Source organism: Pipistrellus hanaki (assembly GCF_964339955.1).
Source record: "Pipistrellus hanaki genome assembly, chromosome: 2".
NCBI lineage: Eukaryota > Metazoa > Chordata > Mammalia > Chiroptera > Vespertilionidae > Pipistrellus > Pipistrellus hanaki.
Genome location: NC_140504.1, coordinates 54,305,825 through 54,332,280, shown reverse-complemented (window position 1 = coordinate 54,332,280; position 26,456 = coordinate 54,305,825). Strand labels below are relative to the sequence as shown.

At 39.6% G+C, this 26,456-nt stretch overlaps 1 protein-coding gene and 1 pseudogene across 2 annotated transcripts in view; both read right to left on the bottom strand.

Annotated features, from left to right (window-relative positions):
• The window catches only part of POLQ (DNA polymerase theta), an 88,452-nt gene extending 62,354 nt beyond the window's left edge, over positions 1-26,098 (bottom strand). The window contains exons 1-9 of the mRNA XM_084871492.1: positions 25,785-26,098; positions 25,131-25,304; positions 23,021-23,151; positions 21,415-21,571; positions 19,492-19,600; positions 17,826-18,045; positions 14,944-15,091; positions 13,154-13,300; positions 3,936-4,148 (exon numbers count right to left, since the gene is read on the bottom strand). Coding sequence (XP_084727618.1) covers positions 3,936-4,148; positions 13,154-13,300; positions 14,944-15,091; positions 17,826-18,045; positions 19,492-19,600; positions 21,415-21,571; positions 23,021-23,151; positions 25,131-25,304; positions 25,785-25,974 — 1,489 coding nt within the window. The 5' untranslated portion in view covers positions 25,975-26,098. The remainder of the gene's footprint in view (positions 1-3,935; positions 4,149-13,153; positions 13,301-14,943; positions 15,092-17,825; positions 18,046-19,491; positions 19,601-21,414; positions 21,572-23,020; positions 23,152-25,130; positions 25,305-25,784) is intronic.
• LOC311617370 (autophagy-related protein 9A-like) lies at positions 7,447-9,279 on the bottom strand (annotated as a pseudogene). Its single transcript has one exon. The product of its transcript is annotated as an autophagy-related protein 9A-like (transcript).
• Positions 26,099-26,456: the final 358 nt, after the last annotated feature.

Below are 26,456 nucleotides of genomic sequence, written 5' to 3'. Positions count from 1 at the left end.
TTCCCCTGGCTGCCGGCACCGGTTTTCCTCCAGCACCCAGTTTTCTTCCTTCGCTCTGGCTGCTGCCTTCTGTCTTTGCTCTGGTTGGAGCCTTCAATATTCGCTCTAACCAGAGCACCACTTCTGTAGCTCCCTCTGCCCCTCACCCTCTCCCTCATATCAGGTGTCCTTCCTGGCCACTCTGTGCCTGCATGCGGCGTGCTTCCCAGAGGCCCAGAGCAGCTGGGCAGCGGGGCCACCATCATCTTTGTTGGGGTTAATTTGCATGCTCACTCCTGATTGGCTGGTGGGCATTGTGGAGTGATGGTAAATTTGAATATTTCTCTTTTATTAGTGTAGATGTGCTATTGATTTATTAATATTAAACTCACAGTCAACAGTACTATATCTCATGGCTGAACAAGGCTTATCTACTGTGTTTCCCCGAAAATAAGACATCCTCCGAAAATAAGACCTAGCGCATGGAAAGATAAGACATCCCCTGAAAATAAGACCTAGCGCAACTTTGGGAGAAAAAATTAATATAAGACACTGTCTTATTTTCGGGGAAACAGGGTAGTACACTTATTTCCCCTATATGGCATATCACAGCCTTCTTGCACTTAGGAACACTAGATAATAACTGTATTTCAGCACTATGCTTGGGGGTCATGCTAAACAGTTAAGTCACCAAAAAGCCCAAAAATAAAAGACTGTGGCACAAAATAGACCATAAAAAGGATGCTTGTTTACAGTGTGATAGCCAAAGCAAGAGGGTAGAGAGCCATGTGTGCTTCCAGAGACTCAAATTCTGGAAAGCCCAACAAGTGTTTATATGAATAAAATTGAGTAAATAAGCAAATTCATAAATATGACATCCATCAAATATAGGGATCAACTATATTTAGGGATCTCATATGGCAAATCAAGTTATTCTAAATGTCACTTCCTTGGTATACTGCCCTGCTTTTTGTTCCCAGAATACCCACCTGTTTTCTCATTAAAATTGTCCCTTTTCTCCTGGATATGCAAATTCACTTCAATAGCCACAGAACTGTTTGCCTATGCATGTGAAATTTGGTATAATGTTGATGTCAATAAACTACCTCCTACAAACAGAAAGATAAAGTAACAGAGAATGTTCCTCCAAATTTTTATTTATTTATCCTTATTATTGAAAGTATTACAGATGTCTTTAATGTTTGCCATTGTAATTATGATGTGTTTTGATGTGCATCTTTTTGGGTTCATCTCCTTTGGGATCTCTGTTTCCGGGGCTTGTGTGACTTTTTCTTCATCAGGTCAGGGAAATTTTCTGTCATTATTTCTTCAAACAGATTTTCTAGTCCTTGCTCAATTTTTCTCTTCTAGCACCCCTATTATGCAGATGTTATGTCTCTTAGTGTCCCAAAGCCCCCTTAAAGTCTCCTCTTGCTTTTTAATTTCTTTTTCCAATTGCTGCTCTGAATAGGTATTTTTTTCCCTACTTCATCTACTAATTCACTGATTTGGTCCTCAGCTTCTTCTAGTCTACTATTGAATACTTCCAGGATATTCTTTATTTCAGCTATGTCATTCTTCATTTCTGCTTGACTCTTATTCATTGTTTTAACCTCTTTTTTCATGTTGGTATAGTTCTCCTTAAGTTTCTTATAATTAGTTGCTTATAGTTCTCACTAAATTGTTTGAGCACCCTTGTAACAATTACTTTGAATTATCTGACAAATTGCTTGCCTCCATTTCATTTAGTTCCTTTTCTAGCGACTGCTCTTTTTATTTCATTTGGTGGTTGTTTCTTTGTCTTCCCATTTTAGCAGTCTGGTAGTCCGGAGTGTTGCGTGAGGCAGGCAGGGTCATGGAGCAGGTCCATGTGTCCAGAAGTGACTGGTTGCACCTGATTGCAATGGTGGGTCCAATCTTCCGGTGACAATTTATTAGGCTCCTGGTCACTGTGCAGGTCCGTGCACCCATGGGCATCAAGTCATATCAACCAGGTAGTGTCAGGTGGCAGGGCCATTTGTTCAAGGGTGCTGGGTCAGGCACAAGCAGTTGAGGTGGCAGTTTCATGCATCATAGGGCATTGGGTCATGGTAGCAGTACCAGACACACTATATCAGGATGATGGGGGCCAATTTTCTAAGGGCACCAGATTGGGCATGCTGGAGAGGGTAGCAGGTCCCTATGTCCAGGCAGGCAAAGTGCCAAGGTGACAGGGAAGGCTGGGCACTGCTGGTGGAGTGCTCTACTGATGGAGGGGATAACTGGACACTGCTCCACTGGTGGAGGAGGCTGGCTGGGCTAGGCGCTACTACACTGGTGGAGGATGCAGAGCAGGCGTGCTCTGCTGGTGGAGGGGGAAGGCCAGATGCTCCACTCACAGAGGAGGAGGGCTGGGCACCCCACTCGCCAATATGGTGGGGGTAGGCCAGGCACTACTTATCAAGGCAGCTGGGGGGTCCACCAAAGCACACTGAGCTGCTGTCTGGTCTGTGTTCAGGGGGCTTTGGGAACCAGCATTAGGACCAAGAGCATTTGTCTGTGGCCTAGGAGCCCTGGGGCAGGGCTGCTCCTCACAGCCTCCTCCCTGGAAGACCCTTTGGAGAGAAGCATGTGAAGAGAAGCACGTGGCCAAGCAGCACGTGGCAGCCAGTAACTCCTCTCCAGAAGCGTCCAAATCCGCCCATCTCCCTCCCTCCCCCTTCCTTCCCACCCACAGAACACTCACACACAGGCACCTCTCACCTGTTCACACTCTCACCCTCATTCCAGTCCTGACCTCCACCATGTTCCAAAGTAGATGTCCAAAATTTCTTTAAAGTTATAAGACTCATAACAATTCAACACACCCAGAATAATGTAGGGTGTTAGAAATAATATACATATTACATATTATTATAAATAATAATAGTATAGTGATTTTTAATTCCTCATTGCTTAAGATAAAACTTTCACTAGGACTGCTGATAACATTATTATTATTTGCTGATGCAATGTAAGAAACTGAAAACTTTATTTTTAGAGCTAGCACCAATTAAGAGAGGAAAAGATGGTATGTATAGTTCCTATTCCCAAAGTGTGAGAGTGCTTCCCAGCTCTCATCATCACTATTTGAACTCTCTTAGACCTGAACAATACTAATATCCATGAACATTACTCCTTTCACCCTGGCCGGTATGGCTCAGTTGGTTGGAGCACCGTCCTGTACACCAAAAGGTGGTGGATTCAATTACTGGTCAGGGCATACCCCGGTTGTAGGTTCAATCCCCGATGGGAGGCAATCAATCAAAGTTCTCTCTTTTATCGATGTTTCTCTCTCCCTAAAATCAATTTAAAAAAAAGAAAGAAAGAGTCCAGTTGGCATAGTTCAGTGCTTGAGTGTCAACCTATGAACCAGGAAGTCACGGTTCAATTCCCAGTCAGGGCACATGCCTGGGTTGCAGGCTCAATCCCTAGTGCAGGGCAAGCAGGAGGCAGCCAATCAATGATTCTCTCATCATTGATGTTTCTTTCTGTCTCTCCCTCTCCATCTCCCTTCCTCTCTGAAATCAGTAAAGTTATATTAAAAAGAAAAAAAACAGAGAAATGGACTTCATCAAAATTAAAGAAAAAAAGGGAAGAAAATTACTCCCTTCATTAACACTAAATAAGAGACTATATTGGAAATTAAACATATTCTAGCTAATGTGATAATTCGCTTGATTAAGATAATACTAAATCATTTCACAGTATATAATACAAAAGAAAATCCTAATTTCACCTAAGTAGAAAAATCAATGGTTGACAATATATGAAAAAATGACTTACATAATTGGTAGTAAGTAAATCCAAAAGGGTGACATTAGTGTGTTGGATAACAAACACAGCATAATGAGAACTGGGTTGCCAGGGACTAATCAAATTTCAAGTAAAACAATATTGTCCATCTGCAATACTACTGAAATTAACTTCATACTCACCTACTGTGTCTACTCCTTTCCTGCCAGCACGTCCAACCATCTGCTTATAAGTAAGAATATCTAGAGTTCGACCACTGAAAATAGGAGTCCGAATAATCACACGACGTGCAGGTAAATTCACCCCAGATGAAAGAGTAGAAGTTGCTGCCAAGACTCGAATCTGACCTTGACGGAAGGCTCCTTCAATGATATCCCTCTCTTCAAAAGTAAGACCTAAAAAAAGGAAGTTACAATAACATGCACAGATGGACCTTGAACAACAAAGGAGTTACAGGCACAGACCACACATAATAAAAAATCCATGTTTAACTTTTGACTCCCCCAAAATTCCTATTGTTGACTAGAAGTCTTGCTAATAATATAAACCGTCAATTAACACATATTTTGCATGTTATATGTTTTTATACTGTATTATTACAATAAAGTAAGCTAAAAAAAGAAAATGTTAAGAAAATCATAAGGAAGAGAAATACTTTTATAGTACTGTACTATATTGATACCATAAGTTTACATCATTTGTTTACAAGATGAATTGTCTGTCAGTACCTATATCAATACTGTCTCATATGATACAAAACACTGTAGATAGTATATGTATTAGTAACACTAGACATCAAAAATGAAATATGTGTCCAGCCAGTATGGCTCAGTGTTTGAGTAACCTATGAACTGGGAGATTATGGTTCGGTTCCCAGTTGGGGCAGATACTTGGGTTGCAGTGTGGAGCGTGAAGGAGGCAAGCCGATCAATGTTTCTCTCATCATTGTTGTTTCTATCTCCCTTTTCCTCTCCCTTCCTCTCTGAAATCCATAAAAATATATTTAAAAAGAAAGAAAGATGTAAGCCTGGCCAGTGTATCTCAGTGGATGAGCATCAAACCATGCACCAAGAGATTACTGTTTCAATTCCCAGTCAGGGCATATGTCTGGGTTGCAAGCAGGAGGCAAGCTGATGGGTATTTCTCTCTCATCAATGTTTCTATCTCGCCCTCTCCCTTCCCCTTTCTCTAAAAATCAATAAAAACACATTTTTTTTAGAAAATGAAAGATGTAAAAAAGAAACTTATTTACTTACAGGTATAACAATTTATGCTCTAATAAAGCAAGAGCAATACAATTGTTTGATGGCAGTCTATGATTATACTAAATACAGTAGGTCCTAGGGTTATATCAGAGTTACGTTCCTATGGCAGCAACAAAATGTGATTTTCGCTGTAAGTAGGAACCCACCTACATAAGCACCTACCTCACTCACATGGAGCACATACACAGCAGTAATAAAGTGAAACAGTAAAAAAAAAAAAATTTTTAAAGTTAACAATTCCTGACCTTTACTTGTGGTAAGTAAATAATAAAAAACATAAAGCACATATGTACATACATCAAAATGATGGAACTATTTTTTTTTTATAAATAAATGGGAGATGGCAACATAACCACGAAACGATGTATGTAGAGTCCGACGTAACCCAAGGACTACCCTGTAGTCTAGTCTGCATGCTAATAAATAAACTGTTATAAAATATTTATGGCATATAGTAACACATATTCATAAGACAGTATAAACACTGTTATTGTTTTTTTAAACCAATTACCTATTATAATAGCCTGATACACATTAGCATATTGTACAGTAATGTAATTTTTAAAGCATTTATAAAACAGTAAGAAAACTAACACATTATTAATTTTACATTATATATCATTCACCTTATGCCTATGTAAGTATAGCTATCATTTCAAAACAAGTCTTGCTCATGAAGAATAATTAGGCAATGATGACCCAAAAACATCTCATACAATTCCTGTCACACAGTTATATTTTCACATGAAGACACTCACACACATACACAACAGATAAGTTCATTCAATGTATGGCATGATGGTTATTTATTATTCATGAAGTGGAAGTGGATCATCATAAAAGTTTTCAGTCTCATCATCTTCACACTGAGTAAGCTGAGGAGGAGGAGACGGAGGAGGGTTGGTCTTGCTGTCTCAGAGGGGGCAAGAAGAGGTAGAGGAGGTGAAAGGGAAGGCAGAAGAGGCAGGCACACTCAGAATAACTTTACAGAAAGATATTGTAGTTTCTGACTTTTTTGCGTTTCATTTCTCTAAAAATGTGTCTCTGTGGTACCAAGCCTTCCACTGTCTGCTTTAGTTTCAGTGCCCACACCATAGAAGGACCCATGCTGTAAAAGAAGTCAAAGCAGACTTGATACCTGGAGCCCTTCTGCCAGGTGTCTAATGTCAGTTTGTTTCCTGGAACTGCTTCTTTCTGTCTTCTTCTTCATCCTCTGGCATTGGTTCGGAAGCACTCGTCTCCATCAAGTTATCTTCTTCAAGATACTTGAAACTCTTCACTGCCCCCCCCCCCCCACCTTGGCCATATTCACAATCTCTTCCATGGTTTCTTTGATTGGCTCTGGCATAACTCCTGTGGAGTCATGCACAACATCTGGACAGTTTTCTCCAGCAGGAATTTATTGTTTTCAGGTTAGATGGCTTTCACAAATTTCTCTAACAACAATAGCATCTTCAATGGTGTGATCCTTCCAGACTTTCATGATATTCTATCAGAGTTCTCTTCCATAGAGTTCACAGTTTGTTTGGTTTTTTTCCCCCCACAAAGTCCCATGTGCAATGAGCCTTATAAATCCTTACTATCCCCTGATCAGGAGATTGAATTAGAAGCGTTGTGTTTGGGGGTCAAGTAGATCACAACAACCCATTCAGTGTTGAACTCATGAGTTTCTGGCCGGCCAGGGACATTGTCTAACCATGAGAATCTGATATGCTCTCAGGGGCCTATCTAAAAAATTGTAGAGGATAGCAAAAAAAAAAAAAAAAAAAAAAAAAAATGTCCATCCTGCTCCTATAATTTAGAAACCATCATTAATGTCAAAAGAAGAGCTGGGAACTAGGGCCTCTACACCAGCGCAAATCAGAAGTTGAACAGAAGGGAAACAAGTGAACAGAACTTTAGCAAGCAGCTCACATGCCAGCGATGTGCAGGAAGGGAAGGGGTGAGCAGGCTGTGGCACTCAGAGAGAACTGAGGGTGAGCTAAGGGCCACAGCGTGAGCTGCTCATCTGTTCAGGGTGAAGAGAGGGAGGCCACAGAGGCTGAGGGTCCAGTCCCAGCCTCCCCACTCCATAGTTGGCACAGGTTGGCAGCTACTGTGGTAGGCAGTTCTCTGGAGACTCGTGAGGGTAGATGCAAAGGTAGCAGTACTGGGGCTGGGCTGGGGACCAGTTTCTAGCTCCACACTCAGCCAAGTGGGTTCTGGGGATGAGGTTAGAGTCCTGTGTGCTCTGGTTCCTAGGCCCCCAATTTCTCTCCTGAGTCTGTGGTGAGCCCAGTATTTGTACCTCTCTTGGCCAGGCACGGACACATAAACACCATATACATGGAGCCAGGCAGCACTCAGAGAAGCCCCCCATGGCAGGTGGACGGGATGGCAGGGCAATAGATATCTCCATCCTGGGCATACGGACCCTCCCCAGCCTTGCCTAGCTGTGCCCCTGAGGGGAAAGCTCATCCTCAGAGCCCTCCTCAGGAATGGGCTCTGGGTGCCTTGATGCTGACTGTCCATCTTCAGTCCACTTGCCAAGGGGCAGCCGAGAGAAGTGAGAGGGAGCCTAGGGCACTGTGCCAGGATCTGTGACGACCCCATAATGCCTCTGTAAGCCCCCTTGCAGGGCAGTGGTCTCAGGTGCTCCAGGCCAGGAAGCAGAAACACAGGGATAGCTGACAGAGAGGGAGATAGGTTGGGGGTGCCGGGCACCCTCTCCTCCCTCTTCAGGAGCACTCACCCCACTGTCATCACTCTCCTGGTGGTGCCACACATTCCTCTCAGGTTCGGCCTGAGCCTGCTGCTTGTGGAGCTGGTGCATGTAGAGGGCATGCAGGCTCATTTCAGTGGATGTATATTCCAACAGCACCAGGCTCTGCAGCTGTCCTTCCCACACACTGCTCCAGGAGCTGGCTGTCCTGGCATGATACTGGGCCTGTCATGGTGCTGGGAGCCGGGCCCGTGGAAACTTGACCAGGTTGCAGCGGGGAGAAGGAGCACAGGGCAGAGACAACTTCAATCCTGTGCCTGGAGCCCTGCAGGTCTCTGGGAAGTGAAGGGCCATGGCAAGATGAGCCAGCTGCCACATTTGCAATAAGGCTCAATGGCTCAGACTGTAAGGACTGGATGGACATAGGACATATTCAGGGAGTAGACGCCATTGGGCTAGGCTAGCAGCTACTCCATCCTGCTGAACCTGCTCCTTGAGAAAACTCAGGAAGGCTGTGCTCTCACGTGGTGGCTGCCAGCCAGGTTGGTGATAGCAAAGTGCATGAGTGACAACTCTGCTGTCACTTGCCGATACACTGAGGCCTTGGTCTGACCAGCGGATAGCCACTGGGGATGCCCATACTGGCAAACATCCATCTGGGCAAAGGAGCAGGTATCTCCAACATCAACGACTTCCACAGTGAAACTGCAGAAGTCTATAATTTCCAGGGCCTGGGGACGCAGGCAGAGGGTGAGGGTGAGGGGTGTGATACTGGGGCTCAGTAACTCCTCAAAATGAACACTGCCTTGTACTGGAAGAGCTGGGCAAACTCGTTCTGGATCTGCGAACAGTGGGCATTACCCCGCCAGTGGTCAGGCATGTAGTGGGTGTGAGCGATGATCACGCGCAGCAGCTGCTCAGGGAAGAACCTCATGTGCTGGTCCGGGATAAGGGACCTGCACACGGTCACAGTGACCCCCCCTGGAGTGTGACAGTGGTGAGGACGTGTTCCACAGCTAACACATCTTCGTCGTAGATGGTGAGGACAATAAGCACAGCCCGGATAGAGCTGGCAAAGGCGCATCGTTGGCCAGCAGTGTCAGCAGAGGTGACAAGAAGCAATTCATGTACTTGGAGGCTGGCTTGTAGCCACAGTTCAGACGGGACTGCAGCTCATGCTCCAGCTCGTTGAAGTGGCAGAGGCAGCAGTGGCCATAAAGAGACCAGCAATGTGCTCCCAGAGCCCCAGACTCCTGCTTCAGCACCTCAGCACAGCTGAAGAAGGCACAGAGGATCTGCCAGATGACGACGAGGGGGCACAACAGGAAGATGGAAATGCCAATCCACAGGATGCGGTTGCTGAGGTGCTGGGCCAACTCTAGCTGTTGCCCCCCACTTTTGTACTCAGCCTTGAGGCGCCACTCATTGAGAAACAGAGTCAGGTCTCCAGAAGAGGATCAGCTCAAAGTTGTACTTGAGGCCATAGGTGAAGAAGACAACCTCCCACAGGCCAGGCAGGCGGAAATGCAGGGGCAGGAGAGATTTGTTAACCACTGGCATACAGAATTGCCATAAAATTTAAAATAATATATACACAAAAGCCATGAGATCACTTTTTTACTGCAAAATCAATTTACTGCAGAGACGATCTGTTCACAAGAAGATGATTAGTGTCACAGGCATTTTTTTAAATATATATTTTTATTGATTTCAAAGAGTAAGGGAGAGGTAGACAAAACATCTATGAGAAATAAGCATTTATTGGCTGCCTCCTGCATGCCCCCTAGTGGGGATCAAGCCCACAAACTGGGCATGTGCCCTTGAACGTAATAGAACCTGGGACCCTTCAGTCCGCAGGCCAAGGATCTATCCACTGAGCCAAACCGGCTAGGACTGTCCTGGGCATTTTAAGTGCTCCTCACAACACTTGCACAATAGCAACAGGAGGTGGTGATGAAATTATTACATTGGTACACTATGTACTACAGTTAAGTTTATGCAGTTATGACTTAATATCTTATCTTTACATTTGTTTACATTTCTCTCCACTGCAAATGGTTTCATGTATGGTCTAAAAGTATTTCTGTGTGTTAAGTTTTGATAAATTTTAACTTTTTATAATAGATGTGTCTATTTTTTATGGTAGTAAATGGACTAATACTATTATTCTATATATTAAAATATACTATATCTAAATATATTTCATGCATTCATGACATATCTATTCCATATTTTTTGATGCATGTATTTCTATTCTACATAGTTCATCTGTGAGTTTTTTCAAATTATTACAAATTTTCAAAAAATTTCCAATATATTTATTGCGAAAAATTTGCATATAAGTGGACACATGCAATTCAAACCCATGTTTTTCAAGAATCAACTGTGTATATACATGTGTGCATATATGTATGTGTATATATATTTAAATTTTTATTTACATATAGCATGATAAATTGAAAAGGTTACATTACTAATCTTAGAAACTATATATTCTCTTCTTTTTTAAAAAAAATATGCTTTAGCTCAACCACAGAGCCACATCAGCTGGGCAGAAACTATATATTCTTAATCATAGCCTTAGCACATATAAGCATGGAAAGATCACTTCCTGAAATAAATTATTTAATTCAGTGACTATCATAATCTTTGCAATTTTGACAACCTATGTAGTTAATTTTTAAACACTCTATCCCTCTCAAAACACAATATGATAATTTCTAAAACTAATTTTATTTTGATACATGTGTAAGAATATTTCCGTACTCCTTGAGATAAAAGAAGATACTCAAAGTGGCATGAAATTAGGGTAGCAAGTACAGTAGTCTCCCCTTATCTGAGGTCTTGCTTTCTGCGGTTTCAATTGTCTTTGAAAATATTAAATTTTCAATTGTGTTCTGAAAATATTAAATGGAAAATTCCAGAAATAAACAATTCCCACATTTTAAATTACAAACTGCTCTGGGTAGCATGGTGAAATCTCACACCATCTCCCTCCACCTGCCTAGGATGTGAATCATCCCTTTGTCCAGTGTATACACACTGCATACACTACCTGCCTGTTAGTCATTTGGTTATGAGATTGACTCTCAGTGTTGTAGTGCTGGTGTTTAAGTAACCCTTATTTTATTTAATAATGACCCCAGAGCACAAATGAGGTAATGGCAATTTGTATATGCCAAAGGGAAGTCATAAAGTGCTACCTGTAAGTGAAAAGGTGAAGTTCTCCCCTAATTAAATAAATAAATAAATAAATTAATAAATAAATAAATAAACTGTACAGTCATGTGCTACGTAATAACATTTCGGTTCAATGATGGACCACACATACGATGGTGGTCCCATCTATAATAATGAAAGCGTAATATGCTAATCAGACCAGACAGTTGGATGACATTCCGGATGAAGCCGGGGCAGTGAGGGCCAATACCCTTGCATAAATTTCCTGCATCAGGCCTCTAGTAAGATGATAATGGAATTGAAAAATTCCTATCACCTAGTGGTGTCATAGCACAACACATTACTCACGTGTTTGTGTTTGTAGTGTAAACACTCCTACTGCGCTGCCAGTCATATACAATTATGTACAGTACATAATTCTTGATAATGATAATAAATGATCATGTTACTGGTTTATATACTTACTATAGTATATTTTTTTATATTATTTTAGAATATGCTTTCTATTTATTAAAAAAACTAAAATTCATGCACGGGGTGGGGGGGTTGCTGTCCCTTGTCCTGACCTGCACCCTATCCAATCTGGGACCCCTCAGGGGATGTCTGACTGCCAGTTTAGGCCCGATCCCACAGGGGGCCTAAACTGGCAGTCAGACATCCCTCTCACAATCTGGGACTGCTAGCTCCTAATCGCTCACCTGTCTGCCTGCCTGTTTGCCCCTAAGCCTGATCATCCTCTAACCGCTCCCCTGCCAGCCCAATCGCTCACAATTGCCCTCCCCTGCTGTGGCCTGCCTCCTCCGCTGGGACTCGCCTCCTCCACACAAGGTGGCAAGACATCAGGACTGGCCTCCTCTGCACCCCGAGAAGCCGTGGGACCCCCAGGCCTCATTGCACGGAGTGGCCCCTGGACCCGCCTCCACTGTGCATGCGGCCATCTTGTGGTGGATATCTTGTGACATCTTTGCGCACGAGGGCCACCTAGGCTTTTATTATTATAGTATAGACAGTTTACTGTTAAACAGTATGCCAAGTTACTCCAACAGCAGCCTCATAGTCTCATGTTTATTGCATCTTTTGATTTCATCATTTTATCTTGTGCTTGACTTAATCTCATGTTGTTTTATAGATTTAGTATAGCACAAGTTTAAAGTGTTTATCAGTCTACAGAAGTGTGTGAAACTAGAAGTGCCTAGTAATATCCTAGGCCTTCGCAGTCACTCATCATTTACTCACTGACTTACCCAGAGCAACTTCCAGTCCTGCAAGCTACATTCATGGTAATAGTGTACCATTTTTTAATCTTTATAGCATATATTTTTACTTAGATATGTTTAAATACAAAAACTTAGCACTATATTACAACTGCCTAGAATGCTCAGTACAGTAACATGTTGTACAAGTTTATAGCTTAGAAACAACAGGCTATATCATATATCCTAGGTATAAAGTGCACTCTATGATGTTTGCACAACAACAAAATTACCTAATGACACACTTCTCAGAACATGTCATTAAGCAGCACATAAATGTATGCTGAGGTTGCTAAAATTTATGGTAAGAATGAATCTTCTATCCGTGAAACTGTATAGGAAAAAGCAACGTGTGCTAGTTTTGCTGTCACAGCTCAAATTGCAAAAGTTAAGGACATAGAGTGTGTTAAGTGCTTAGTTAAGCTGGAAAAGGCATTATATCTATAGGTGGAAGACAAGAACAGAAAATGTGCTCTGATTGAGCGCAACATGCTGCATCAGAAAATAGTCTGTATGAAGACTTTAGCAAGGGATTCCAAGACATTTACTGCAAGTAAGGTTTACTACACAGATAAATAAACCTAAATATATTTGTTTTACTCTTGCTCAATCTTTTTTCCCCTCATTTTTTTAAATTAAGGTATTATATGTGTACATACCTTACCAATCCTCCCATGCATGCCCTCCCTCCCCAGAGTTTTTCGTCCATTGGTTATGCTTATATGCATGTATACAACTCCTTCGGTTTATCTCTTATCTCCCCCATATCTCCCGATCATCCCCACTGTAATTTGACAGTCTGTTTGTTTCGTTACTGTCTCTGTATCTATCTTTTTGTTCATCAGTTTATATCTTGCTCAATCTTAACCATACAATTTATTAAAATGAAATCTAAGAGTATTAAGTGCCGTTAATAAGAAATCAAAGCATGGTAATACAAAAATGAAGAAACTGTGAGGATTTCTGAAGGGGGCTTCTTAACAGATTATAAATATGGATACCTGCATGATGAAATGCTACTCCCCATGGTACAGTTTTTTGTAATACAGAGTCCAGTCCTGAAGGCAAATGTTTTAGTTGATCAATCACTTCAAGGAGGCCCTTTTGTTCCAGTATCACTGGTGAAAGTTCAGATGATTTCAGCAATCCTGTCACACAAAAACATTATCAACACTACCCACCTCTGTCTGGACTTCTTTGAGTGCTATCTGCTTAAGTCATTACAGAGCTAAACACAGAGCCACTGGTTCTTAAACTACTACATATAGTAATTACCTTGACACCTTTTAAAAATACTGACTGGCTCCCACCCCTGGACATTGTGATGTATTCATGTACAACCTGGACATGAGGAATTTTAAAATCTCCCCAGGTGATTTTAAAGTTCATTGACATTTAGGAAACACTATATTACTGTGGGATCGAGCCCACAGGAGAGGACCAAAGGAACCAGCTGAAGGAAGGAGAGGATTATAGATAATGACTACCACACAGAGCCTAAAAATCAAAGTCCTTGCTCAAAGTGCGGTCCACCAACCAGCGGGGTCAGAATCACTTAGGAGCCTGATTCCATGTGACAATTTTTCTGGCCTCTTAGGTATCAATGAAATAACTAATCACATTATCTTTTGTTGTTGCCTCTGCTTAAACTTTTCCCTAGTAAAATCTTAACTTTCTGCAGAAACTGTTTTCTTACAGAATTTCCCAGAGTTTTGGATTTCTGAAATAGTAAAACTTCTCATTAAATACATTCTTATTTTTTAAGCTTTTAAATTATCTTTTCTTAAAATGTTGATGAGCCACAAAGAGTTGCCAAGGTTTTATTATGCTGACAATTAAAAATTTTTTAAATTATCATTGATGGATATTTTTTATTTCAAAAGTCACTTTAACAACATTTTAAGAAATTACTAGGGATAATTTCAGAATTTAAACTTCAGCTTTTATGAAAAATGTGAAGCCTATCTTTACTCTTCTGGGGTTTCATCAAATCCAAGGCTCAAGTCCAAGCACTAGTATTTGGGAGCAAATATAATAAGGCTCAAGCAAATAATAATAATAATAACATAAGGCTCAAGCAAAGAATATAATCATTTTTCTGGTTATTAAGAAATATAAATTATCATGGTACAACATAAGGAATATATGTAGATTGTAAATTGGCAGAGTACAGAAAGTATCAATTAAGAGAGAACTAGAAAAACAATATAATGTTGGACCAGAGCCTACTCAATATAAACTTCAGGCGAAGTATACTCGTTGAAATTTAGCTTGAGATATCTATCACCCATTCTCATGATGCCACTGGCCTAATGAAGTCATAAAATATTCTAATATCCTATGACTAGAACTGTCTCTGTCATTCTTACACATATCTTGGACCTCAAGGGACCATAGGGTAGTAAAATAAAAAATATATACTAATGGTTATAGCAATACATTCAGTTATAAAAAAGGAATAAACTGATAAATATAACAATCTAGATGAATCTTCAAAATACTTTGCTGAGTGAAAGAAGTCACACACAAAAAAGATACATACTATTGACTTCATTTATATGAAATTCTTACAAAAGACACAACTCTGAAGAATAATAGAATCAGATCAGTGGTTGCCTGGGGCTGGTGATAGAAATAGCAACAAAAAAAAAAAAAAAAAAAAAAAATTTAGGGTGATAAAAATGTTCTATATGTTGATTATAACAGGTACATACAGTACATGTGTTAACATTGATTAAATTATACACTTCAGCACAGCCAGCATGGCTCGGTGATTCAATTAGTAACTTACCTTCAGCTTGATGGTGTAGATTGTAAAATTCATGGGCGATGTTGTCTGCCAGCTTCTCACACCATTTCTTTGATGGACAGAAAAGTAATACTGAATGGTTCTCACGAATGGTCTCATAACATAAACTAATAACATGGTCCTCATCTCCCTAAGGAAGAAAAAGAAATATCCACTCAAATGGTATTTTCAAAACATTTTCACATCAATTTAAAGTCACTCATTTTGTTTGCTTCATGGGGAATTATTTTCTACTCAAAGGCATAATAAAAATCAGTTACAAAGTCAGTAACAAAACAAGAAGAAGAAAAAAAGAAATAAACCTCCTTATGATTCAAGGTGAGAAGGAAGTGGTTTCTATTCACTTAACTAATAGTTATTGACCTCCAACCCTCAGACAATGAGAATATAATGGTGAGCAAGAGGAAGTCAAACTCCTATCTTCAAGGGGTTTAGGTTTCGCTGGGGAAACATTAAAGTACTAAACAAATAAATGTAAAATACACTCATAAAATGTACTAGAAAAGAGGTTTTTGTGTGTGTGTTTTGAGGCCTCATACTTGACACAAATTTGACAGAAAGATCTAAAAGAAAGGTTTCCCTGAGCTGAAATGTGAAGGAGGGAGGCATTAGTGTAATCAAAGGTAAGTGAGGGACAGGAGAAACATTTCAGGCAGAACAAAGAGCAGCTGTGAAAGCCCAGTGGTGACTAGTGAGTTCTCAAAACTGGAAAAACCAGTTTGGCTCAGTGGATAGAGCTCGGTCTGTGGACTGAAAGGTCCCAGGTTTGATTCCGGTCAAGAGCATGTACACTGGTTGCGGGCACATCCCCGGTGGGGGGTGTAAAGGAGGAAGCTGGTCGATGTTTCTCTCTCATCGATATTTCTAACTTTCTATTCCTCTCCTTTCCTCTCTGTAAAAAAATCAATAAAATATATTTTTTAAAAACTGGAAAATCAGAGTGTATAACAGGATTAATTCATCCATCCATTCACTCACTAAACAAATATTTACTATATGCCAGATACTGTTCTCGCAATGGGGATGGAGAACAAAGCTCTGCCCTCAGAGTGTTTCTACTTCAATAAGAGATAGATAATAACAAAAACAAGACAGGTAAAACACTTAGTATACAGACAGTCCACGGGTTACGTTGGACTCGACATACATCTTTTCATGGTTACTTCACCATCTCCCATTTATTTATAAAAGAAAAAAAAAGTTCTGTCATTTCGACATAAGTACATATGTGCTTTATGCTTTTTATTATTTATTTACCACAAGTAAGGGTCAGGAATTGTTATCTTTCTTTTAAAATTTTTTTACTGTTTCACTTCATTACTGCTGTGTAGGTAGGTGCTTATGTAGGTGGATAACGACTTATAGCGAAAATCGCGTTACATCATAGGAACAGACCTCCGATGTAACCCGAGGACCTACTGTATTCAGTTGTGAAAAGTGCTAAGAAAAAAAATAAAACAGGGAAAATAGGAACCAGGAAGGAAGTCACTGTAGTTGAGACAAGGTGGCCAGGGAGTCTAAGAACATGACAGTAAAGGTCCAAAGGTGAAGAGTACACTATACTGCTGCCTGGTGGGGAAAGCATTCCAGACAAAGAGAACCTGAGGGGGGAAATTTTTGGCATGTTACTGAACAGCAACAAGGCTATGGAGGGAATCAGAAGAAACTTAAATGAGATTAGAGCACTAAGAGGTGGGGGCAGATAATGTGGCCTTGTAGGCTACTATGAAGACATTGGCTTTCATTCTAAATGAGACAGGGAACCATCACAAATTTTTTAGCAGACTTCTTTCATATTTGATGTTCATTTTAATAGATCACTAGCTCCTGGTTTAAGCATAGATAGAAGGGGACCAGGTGAAATGAAGCAAAGAGCAATTAGGAGGTTATTTCAAAAATTCAGGTAAGAGTTGAAAGTAATTCAAAAAGGATAGAGGCACAGACATGCTAATAGAAGAAAAAGATTAACAGAGGAGCAAATGAATGTTTACATATATAATTATTGAGGTAACCAAGGCATAGTCAAGTGAAATTTAGCATAAGAGCAAAGCTACTGAATAATATTCCATACCAGGCATGCAAAGGCTACAAATGCATACCTACAAATGAAATCAATGTCAAAAGATATAATAGATAGTATTAATTACAAACAGTGCTGCTGACACATGAATTTAGTCCTGATCCCAGCTCCAAACTTACCCTTTGCAGGTTAAATTATCAGAGACACAGCTCTGCATAAAAACAGAAGATACCTCATTTCACAGATGGTGAATAAGTTCTCTAACCTCAGGAATGAAGAATCAGGCTTTGCTCGGTGGTGTCACTCCATGGTTGAGTGTTGACCCAGGAACCAAGAGGTCACCAGTTCAACTCCTGATCAGAGCACATGTTCAATTCCTGATCAGTAGGGAGTAGACAGGAGGCACCTGATAGATGAGATTTCTCTCTCATATGTTTCTATCTCTTATCCCTCTCCCTTCCTCTCTCTCTAAAAATCAATAAAAAAATTTTTTTTTAAAGAATCAGGCTTAGAAAACTACTGTGAATTAAAACTTTTTAAGTGTATTTAGAGGTGTAGGAAGGAATTTATCAAGCACTTTCTAGATGCTAGACAATTCTTTAAAATTCCTATTTCATTCTTATAATACTAAGACACTACACTCAGAGAGCTTTTGTGATTCAACTAATATCACAGCCATATCAAGATCAATTAAGTAACAGAGGAAGGTCTGTCTGATGACAAAAATGATGTGTTTTTTCCCCCCACTCTACTATATATTTAATCTACCACTTAACAAAAGTTTAATTTTCTACATCAGTGTTTAGTACTGGTGGTAGTGAAATAAAAATACTGAGTAACTAACCTTCACTTGTAGCATGGGTTGAAATTCCCTCACAAGCTTCATTGAAGAGTCATATATGGAATTTCCAATCTTTACTGACTCCAGCAGTGGTACAGGACGAAAGTCGGTGTGGTAGAGTTCAGCATTCAACCAGGAAGCCACAAGCTCCAAATTGGGAAGAGTAGCACTCATGCCTACGATCTGCACAGCATAAGACAGAGGACTGGCTAAATCAGCTTGGCTGTGAAAAACAAATGAAATCGATGTTAAAAACAAAACAAAACTATGTATTAACTACAAATAGTACTGCTAAACCTGGACTTTTAAAAAATTTTTAATTCTTTATTGTTGAAAGTATTACATGACACTTTTTAAACCTTGACTTTCATATCTGAACAATCTATAAAATAACTGTAAGGCATTTTCAGACACGCTTTTTTTTTTCTTTCAATTTATACCCACAATAGCTTGTACACCTGAAAGATGTCCCCTCCAAAATAAGAAAGTAAATCAAGAGAAAAAGCCAGGTATTCCAAAAAGGGGGGCTCTAACTCAAGCAAAAAGCCATGGGAATGGCCCCACTGGTATGACTCAGTTGGAGCATCATCCAGTACACATTGAAATATCGTGGGTTTGATTCCCAGTCAGGTTAGGGCACATACCCAGGACAAACCAGGGTGCATACAGATAAATATGGATCCATGTTTCTCTCTCTTCCTCTGTTTCTAGAATCAATAAAATAAAAGAGAGATCTAGATCTTCATTTTTCATATAAGAAGTCCACATATAATTTAAAACTAAAAACTCAAATAGCTGCATTTAGAGATACCACTGTAAGTAAAATTTGTATAAAGTTATAAGAATTGAAACTAGTTGCCTCTGAGAAGTGGGGGAGGAAAAAAATGTTACTTTTAAAAATTAGCCTTGACTGGCCCTGGCAGGGTAGCTCAGTTGGTTAGAACATCATCCAGTACACCAAGGTTTCAGGTTTGATCTTCCATCAGAGCACATATAAAAAGCAACCAATGAATGCATAAATAAGTGGAACAACAAAATGATGTTTCTTTCTTTTTCTCTTCCCCCCCTTCCTCTGTCTCTCAAATCAATTTTTTTTTAAGTACAAATTAGCCTTGACTACTTAAGATGTGTAACTAAAAAATATAAAAGCTGGATTTAAAAAATTCTATCATACTCTTAGTCTCATGAAGTTCAGCGGTGAAACTCTTGTCTCTGGTTCCTTTCAGGGGGGAGGTCACCTGGCTGGCCAGGGTGGGACTGGGCTCACCTGGCTTCCCCTCAAGCTTTGCTGCCACAAACTCCTCTGTTCCCTGAGGCCAGAACAGAGAAGTAGAGCAGCCCCTGGCAACCTGGGGTGCAGGCAGCCCTGCCCATCCCAGAATCATGCAAGGCACAGAAAATGATGATGATGATAATAATAATAATAATAATAAATAATAATTCTGTCACAAAAGTGGTAAGCAGTCAGAAATTAAGAATGTTTACAAAATAATCTAAAATATTTCTCATCCTTAGTAGTTATTTGGAACAAAAATGAACTACTATGAGTTCGTACTAAATAAATACTACTCTCCTTTAATTTATGTAACTCAGGCTTATTATGAACTTTTGCAGACACTTTCTCAACATTGCTTAGAATCTCAGGAATGTAGTTATTTCAGATACTCACCGAGATACTGATTTCTGAGTAATATAGCAAATCTTGGTAAGCAAAAGTTCCAGCAGATAGCCTCGGTGAGAGTCTCCCAGCATATGCAATTCATCCACAACCACAATTCCTAAAGAGATTTTCCAGATACTAGCTTTTAAGAATTCCATAAGTCCAAGAAGAATTTTAAAGACTCAATATCTTATATCAGTAGCTATGATTCAATATATTACTGGTCATACAAATTTCTAATTATGAAACAAAAATCAGATTCTACATAATGGATAATTCTTTTTTTAAATATATTTTTTATTGTTGATAGTACTATAGATATCTCCCATTCCCCCCTACCCCCTTGCCCTTACCATCCCTCTCAGGTGAAAAAAAAAAATTTTTTTTTTTTTAATAATTCTTTTCTAAGACATTTTGGGTATCATAAGTGCTCATACTACAATGTATTCTGGACCTAAAAAATCAATAATTAGCTAAACTCAGGGCAGAATCAGGAAACACTGGCTCTTATTACTCAGATACTTCTTAATTGATAACCTTGTAGAAATTTATGTACAATGAGATATCAAAGACATCTATGATAGTTAGTCAGTGTATTAACTTTTCTATGGGAAAAACAACCAGGGCAATCATAATGATGTTAGAAAGTGACTTAGAAAAACAGAATCAGATCAAGAAAGAAATGGTTTTTTAAAGGGATATTTCTGTTTGATTGTGGTAGATGAATGAGACACCCTATTACGGAACGTAAATAGGGTCATAAACCCCTTCTCTACTGCTTGGAGAATCAAATCAGTCTTTGCACTTGAAATAATGCTGAAGAATTACTGAAAATTTAGTACCAACAAATGTCTTCTTCAGATAAATATTTTCATAACATCATAGTTTCCACATGCACTGGTATGCCCTCCCAACAAATCCTCCTCACCAAAATCAAGATCTTTCAGACCACTTCCTGACACATGGTGCTCCTTTTCCTCAACAGTAAGCTATTTCCAAGTTATACTGTATGATGAGTTATTTCAGTATTTATTCATTCACTCATCCAAAGGTTTTATGCTACCTAGTGTGCCAGGCATTGTGCTAGGAATATTGCCAGACATATTGGCTATAACATTTAATAATATTCTATTGCAATCCCTCAAGATACTTAAAGTCCAATGGGGTGACAAGAAATGACAATTCTGATGCAAACTGATAAATGTGATTTCTTTTTCCAAACTTTATAGAGCAGAGCCCAAGTCTTACTAATCTCTGATTTCACTCCCCACTTCTACTCTAAAGCAACTTTATCATTTAAATTCACCAAAATCTCAAGAAGTAGCTGATATTCTTGTTGCTTCTGTTGCTGCTATAATAATTCTCTTCCTGTTACTACCTCAATATAGGAGCCTTTCCTAAGTGTTATTAAAAAAAAACACACAAAAAAAAAAATTAAGGAAGAAAATCTTCCTAGAATCACAAGCTCAAACACAATGTTATTTTCTGTAGCTCTCTACCATTTCTCTGTTAAAAGGTAGCCTCTGAGTACAGGCCTAATCTAGATACCATAGCACCAGAATATAATGAATATACATATACACTAATAGCATAGATGGCAGATCCAGCCCCAGCATGCTTCCTTCTATTGCAGGTAAAGTTTAGACAGGAAAGAAGCAACAAGAAAAGACTTGAGAGCTCAAGAATATCCTCTATGTTTTGTAAAAGGCAAAAATATAAGAAAGTGGCGTTAATAATAGCAGCAAAACACAAAACATTTTCCCCCACCCCCACCTGTAATGTTGCTAACTTACAAATGCCAATACTCACCTCCAGAAGCAAGTTATAGACAGTAGAAGAAAACATGGGACATAAAAGAAATCACAACAGCTCCACTCCATTCCACCAAAAAATAACAATATAAAGTATTTGCTTATTTCCTAATTTTCTTACCTAATAGTTCCATCTTATTTTCTTCTATGAGGCGATTGATCAGGCCATTGGCTCTCTCAATTGTGCAGACAGCAATATCCAAGGAAGAGAAATGCCCTTTTGGAGAAGAACTGCCCATATAACCATCTACTTTTATCCCTACTTCCTGAAAAAGGCTCTGAATTGAGTAAGAAGAAACAATGCCAGTGAAAATATTTTATATTCATGATTTGTAAATTAATTCTATTCCAGATCATAGACATAAGTATCTAACATTAGTATTTATCAGATTACTGTTAGTTTTTCCTGGACAGGTTCCTGTACTGGTTCTTTCTACAATCATATATTTTAAAAATGAAGTTTAAAATTGGTAAAACTCAATAGAGTCAAATAAAATTAAGTATAGCATTTTAATGACAGCATTTTAAATCAAAGCAGTCCTAAGAACTATTGATAGAAATTAAAATAGGAGAAAAACTACGTTATGCACTAACAAGAAACTAGCTCTTTCTTTAATGCTAATGTAACACTTTAAGAAACTACTTTATCCCAATAATTTTTATATAATGGAATAAAACTTTCCAAAATTCAAATGCAGTGGGATTTTCATGTTTTGTTTTGTTTTGTTTTTAGTTTAACTTTTAACTAACATACCTTCTCAATAATAAGGATCCTTTCATCATTTTGTTACTTTGGTCTAAGTTGAGAGGATGTTACCATGGAGGACCAGCTTTGTTGGCTATTTGGCCTCTGAAATAACTGTCAAAAAGATTTATAGAACCATAGAACTTTAGAGCTTTTCATTCAGTAAAATATTTCTGTTTACTTGAGTTAACCCACAGTACTAGGGTTAACATCCTTATGTAACCAATAAAAAAAAACTGAGGCCCAACAAATTATGTGCCTGGCCTGAAGACATAGTGAGTGGCAAGACTGGGACTAGAACCCAGATTTTTTGGGTTACCAGTACAATAATCTTGCCATTCCAACAGCATTTTTTTTTTTTTACAGTCATGGGGGTGGGTGGAGGTGGTAGAGAGCATAGAGGGGATAAAAGGTGATGGGGAAAATCAATTTAAATGAATGTAAAAAATAATTTATTCTATTTAATGAAACGCTGTATTTGTAAAAATGCCCTTAAAAATCAGTGATCATCAAACAAATGAAAAATGTTGTTATTCATTTTTGCAGAACAAAGGAACAGATCAGAGGCCCGAAATTTTACCTAAGCACTAATAAATCTTGTTCTTCATCTCCTAAATGTTCCCAAATGACCCCTCAGATAGGATGAAACACTCTTCCTTAAGCATTCTTTCCTTTCCATGCTTCAGTCTAGTCCTACCATTCAGTTAAAATGCTGATTCTTAATTTGCATGTTTATATGTTAGTAGTATTCTATTTACTTCCTGAGGAAAAGTTTATCAATTTTAAGTGTTCAGCAATTACTCTTAATTTGATGGCCCATTCTCCTTCATGCAAGTTTCCCTTCATAAATGGCCAATACTTAAAGTTACATAAAATAAACTTTATTTTCCACTTGCTATTATAATTCAATTTCAAATGAGTAAAGCCATGGCTGCCAATAACAGGCATTATCACAATTCTAAAGTTAGTACAAGAACATTACCTGAAGATAGTATTTCTTCTCTTTAGCCACAGAGACAAAAGGCAGAATAAACAAAGCTTTCTTCCGCATTTCCAAAACCCGCTTCAAAATAAGTAATTCAGCAACAAGAGTCTTCCCAGCACTTGTAGGAGCTAAAATGTGTTTTCCACAAGGTTATCACAAAATGAAAAAATATTTTATATACTGCATTAAAAAATGTTTTAAACCATATCCACTAGATAGCTTAAGACTATCTATCATTAAGGCCCAACAAGTATTTGAAACCTTTATATCCTTAAATTGTCCCTGACTTTAAACTAGCTCTCTGAAATCTCTCATTTAAAATAGAGAATTATTAAACAACTCTTTATATCAACAATAAATGGTAAATATTATTGAGTACCCAGTTTGTACATAAACATCCTTTGAGTACTGAATGGCTAAAAGCCACTGGAACCAGTTTGGCTCAGTGGATAGAGCGTCAGCCTGCAGACTGAAAGGTCCCAGGTTCGATTCCAGTCAAGGGCATGTACCTTGGTTGCAGGCACATCCCCAGTAGGGGGTGTGCAAGAGGCAGCTGATCAATGATTCTCTCATCGATGTTTCTAACTCTCTATTCCTCTCTAAAAAATCAATAAAAGATATTTTTTAAATAAATAAATAAGTAAGTAAATAAATAAATAATGAATGGCTAAAAGCCCTTCCTTGGGAAAGCAGGTGAACAACTTTTATACACTGTGATAGGAACTACAATATGATATAATTTGAGTGAGAGGAGCTGTAAGGAAGTTTAAGAAAAGGAAACAACTTATGAGAAGGAAGGGAAGAAGGGAAGAGGCAAGGAATGCCAGGGAGAAAAAAGAGTATGTGCAAACACCTGGAGGAAAGCCTAGCATATTCAAATGACAGTAAGTTATTTAGTAAGCCTGAAATATAAAACAAGTAGGGGAGTGAAAACAGAGATATGAATGTGCCACATGAAAAAGAGCTTTATAATCCCATCGTAAAAGGAATTTAGAATTTATTCTGAAAGCAATTCAGAGCAACCAAGAGTTTTATGAAAAGGAGTGACGAGATCATATTTGTACTCTATGGGGATCACTTTGACTGTAGAAGCACAGCAAGACCAGAAAGAGAAAATTAAACTAGTTATAAGGCTATTGCATAATCTAGAAAAAAGATAATAGTGAGAATAATCTAAAAGAGAGATAATAGAAGAAAGATAGTAAACTAGGTAATGGACCTAGGAACAGAAAGTAGTCAGAATCAAGTTATTGGAGATGATAAGACATTGGACATAGTGATTAATTGACATGGATTGGTGACCAGAATTATGAAGACATCCAAATTTAGGTTTTCAGCAATTGAAATGATCATGCCATTTCGGTCTCTCTCTCTCTCTCTCTCTCTCTCTCGATTTATAAGGTTAAACAGCCAATACATGGTAAAGACAGTTTTCAAACCCAACCAGTCTGACTCCACAGCCTGAAATTTTATCTACTGATAAGTTATCTACTCTTTGCAGCCATAACAAAAAAATCTGATGACTCACAATTTCAGAAACTAAGGAAGTACATCTTACCAATTAATGAGTTTCCAAAGTCAGAATAGCCAGTTCCTCACCCTACACCCGACCCTACACATAGTACAGTTGACCTGTCCACCTCGCCCGTTAAAAATATGCATGTCAGAGTTGCCCTTGAAAGCCCATATAAATGTTCTATAAGGTGTATTACATATGGTTTGTGTATTCAATCCTGTACAAACAGGTCAATGTATAAACACGTAATTTATAATGTGCATACACTGAAAAGCAACTGAGACTGGAGGAAGAACACATTGCACATTTTCTCTGGGATATAGGGAATGGCAAGCAGATAGCCCTCTTTAAGTTATCTTTCTTCCCCATCCCCCCAACCCAGCCATATAATGGATTTTGCATAATTTAAATATGCATATGAGACTCCACGTTTCATATATACTTTAAGATTTTCCATAGTTATAAAGCACTGTCTCAACCATCTGCTTAAAAAAAAAAACACACACACACACATAACTACCTCAATAGAGTATTCTTCACTTTCAATAATGTCTTTAAAATAAAGAAATCAATTTACAAAAATTTAAATACCTGAATAGACTAAATTCTTTCCTTCCAGAACTTCTCCCAGCAAAAGGCACTCCGCCTGCCATTCAAACATCTTTTTTACACCGAAACTGTGATATTTCTCCAGCACCGCTGTAGGAAGTCCCCAATTGGCCAACAGCAGCTTGTCTATTTGATCATCAGGAACTGTTTTCTTGCCTTTCAGAAAAAAAAAAAAAAAAAAAAAAAAAGTTAACTAAGAGTTGGATTTATGACCCCAGTAGTTAGCCCTCCACTGTCCTTTGGAATTCCTGCGTTGGGATGAAGCTATATAACGCACACTTGCCATAAAGCACGTCCAGTGTAAGGCTCGGTAGGGAGTACTGGGCACTTTTAGGAGCGAGCCCTCTACAGGTGACAAGGTTTGGCTATCTATGAAGCTGTTTCTGTAAAGGCCGAAGGACCCAGAAAACACTTGGATGTTACCCCCACGCGGTCGCTGGAGATACGCTGGAAGCACGCCCTTGTCTGAACAGAGAGTGACCAGCCACGCCGGCCCCGAGTCACAAACCGAGAAGATGAGACTAGAGACCCAGTAGATCGTGCAAACAAGCAAGCTGCTCGCAGGGCGGACACCTCCCTACACAGAGCGCGGCTGACCTGTCCCCCTCGCCCCTGACCCAGGGGGCCGGGGAGTACCTGGTGCCGCGGCCACGGGGCGGCCCCCGTCCTTCCAGCTGCGCCCCAGGCCGGCGGGCGGGCTCAGCACCGGCCCCGAGGGCAGCAGGCGGCTGTCACTGCCGTCGGCGCTGCTCCCCAGGGAGTCCGAGGCCGAGGCCGAGGCCGAGGCCGAACGCCGCCGTTTCCCACCCCGACGCGGGAGACTCATCGCGAACTCCGCTCGGCCGTTCAGGGGCAGCCGCCGTGCCAGCGTCCTCCCCTCCGGGAGAAAGCCGGCCCAGTGACAGGTGAGCCTGTCATCTTCCCGCCGCGTCTTCAAACTCGGCCTCCCGGCCCGCCCCGGAACCACAGAGTTCTCAGGAAGGAGAGTCACCGGGAGACCATAGAGTCGCGGGGAGGGAGCGGCCCTCGCTGCAGCCTCAGACCTCCCGCCGCCGTGATTGGCTGGTGTGGGTTAGAAGAGGCGGGGAAAAGACTTTGCCTACGTCATCTGCATGTATAATCAGACTGGCTAAACGTTAGGTTTTCGTCCATTTCGTTTGAATAGCAAGGTTTACTTACTTCATAAAATGAGCTGCCCATCATAGGTAGGTCAAGGGAAGTAAGTCCTCTTAACAAATTGGTATACATATTTTTATTTTTTAAAATATATTTTATCGATTTTTTACGGAGAGGAAGAGAGAGGAATAG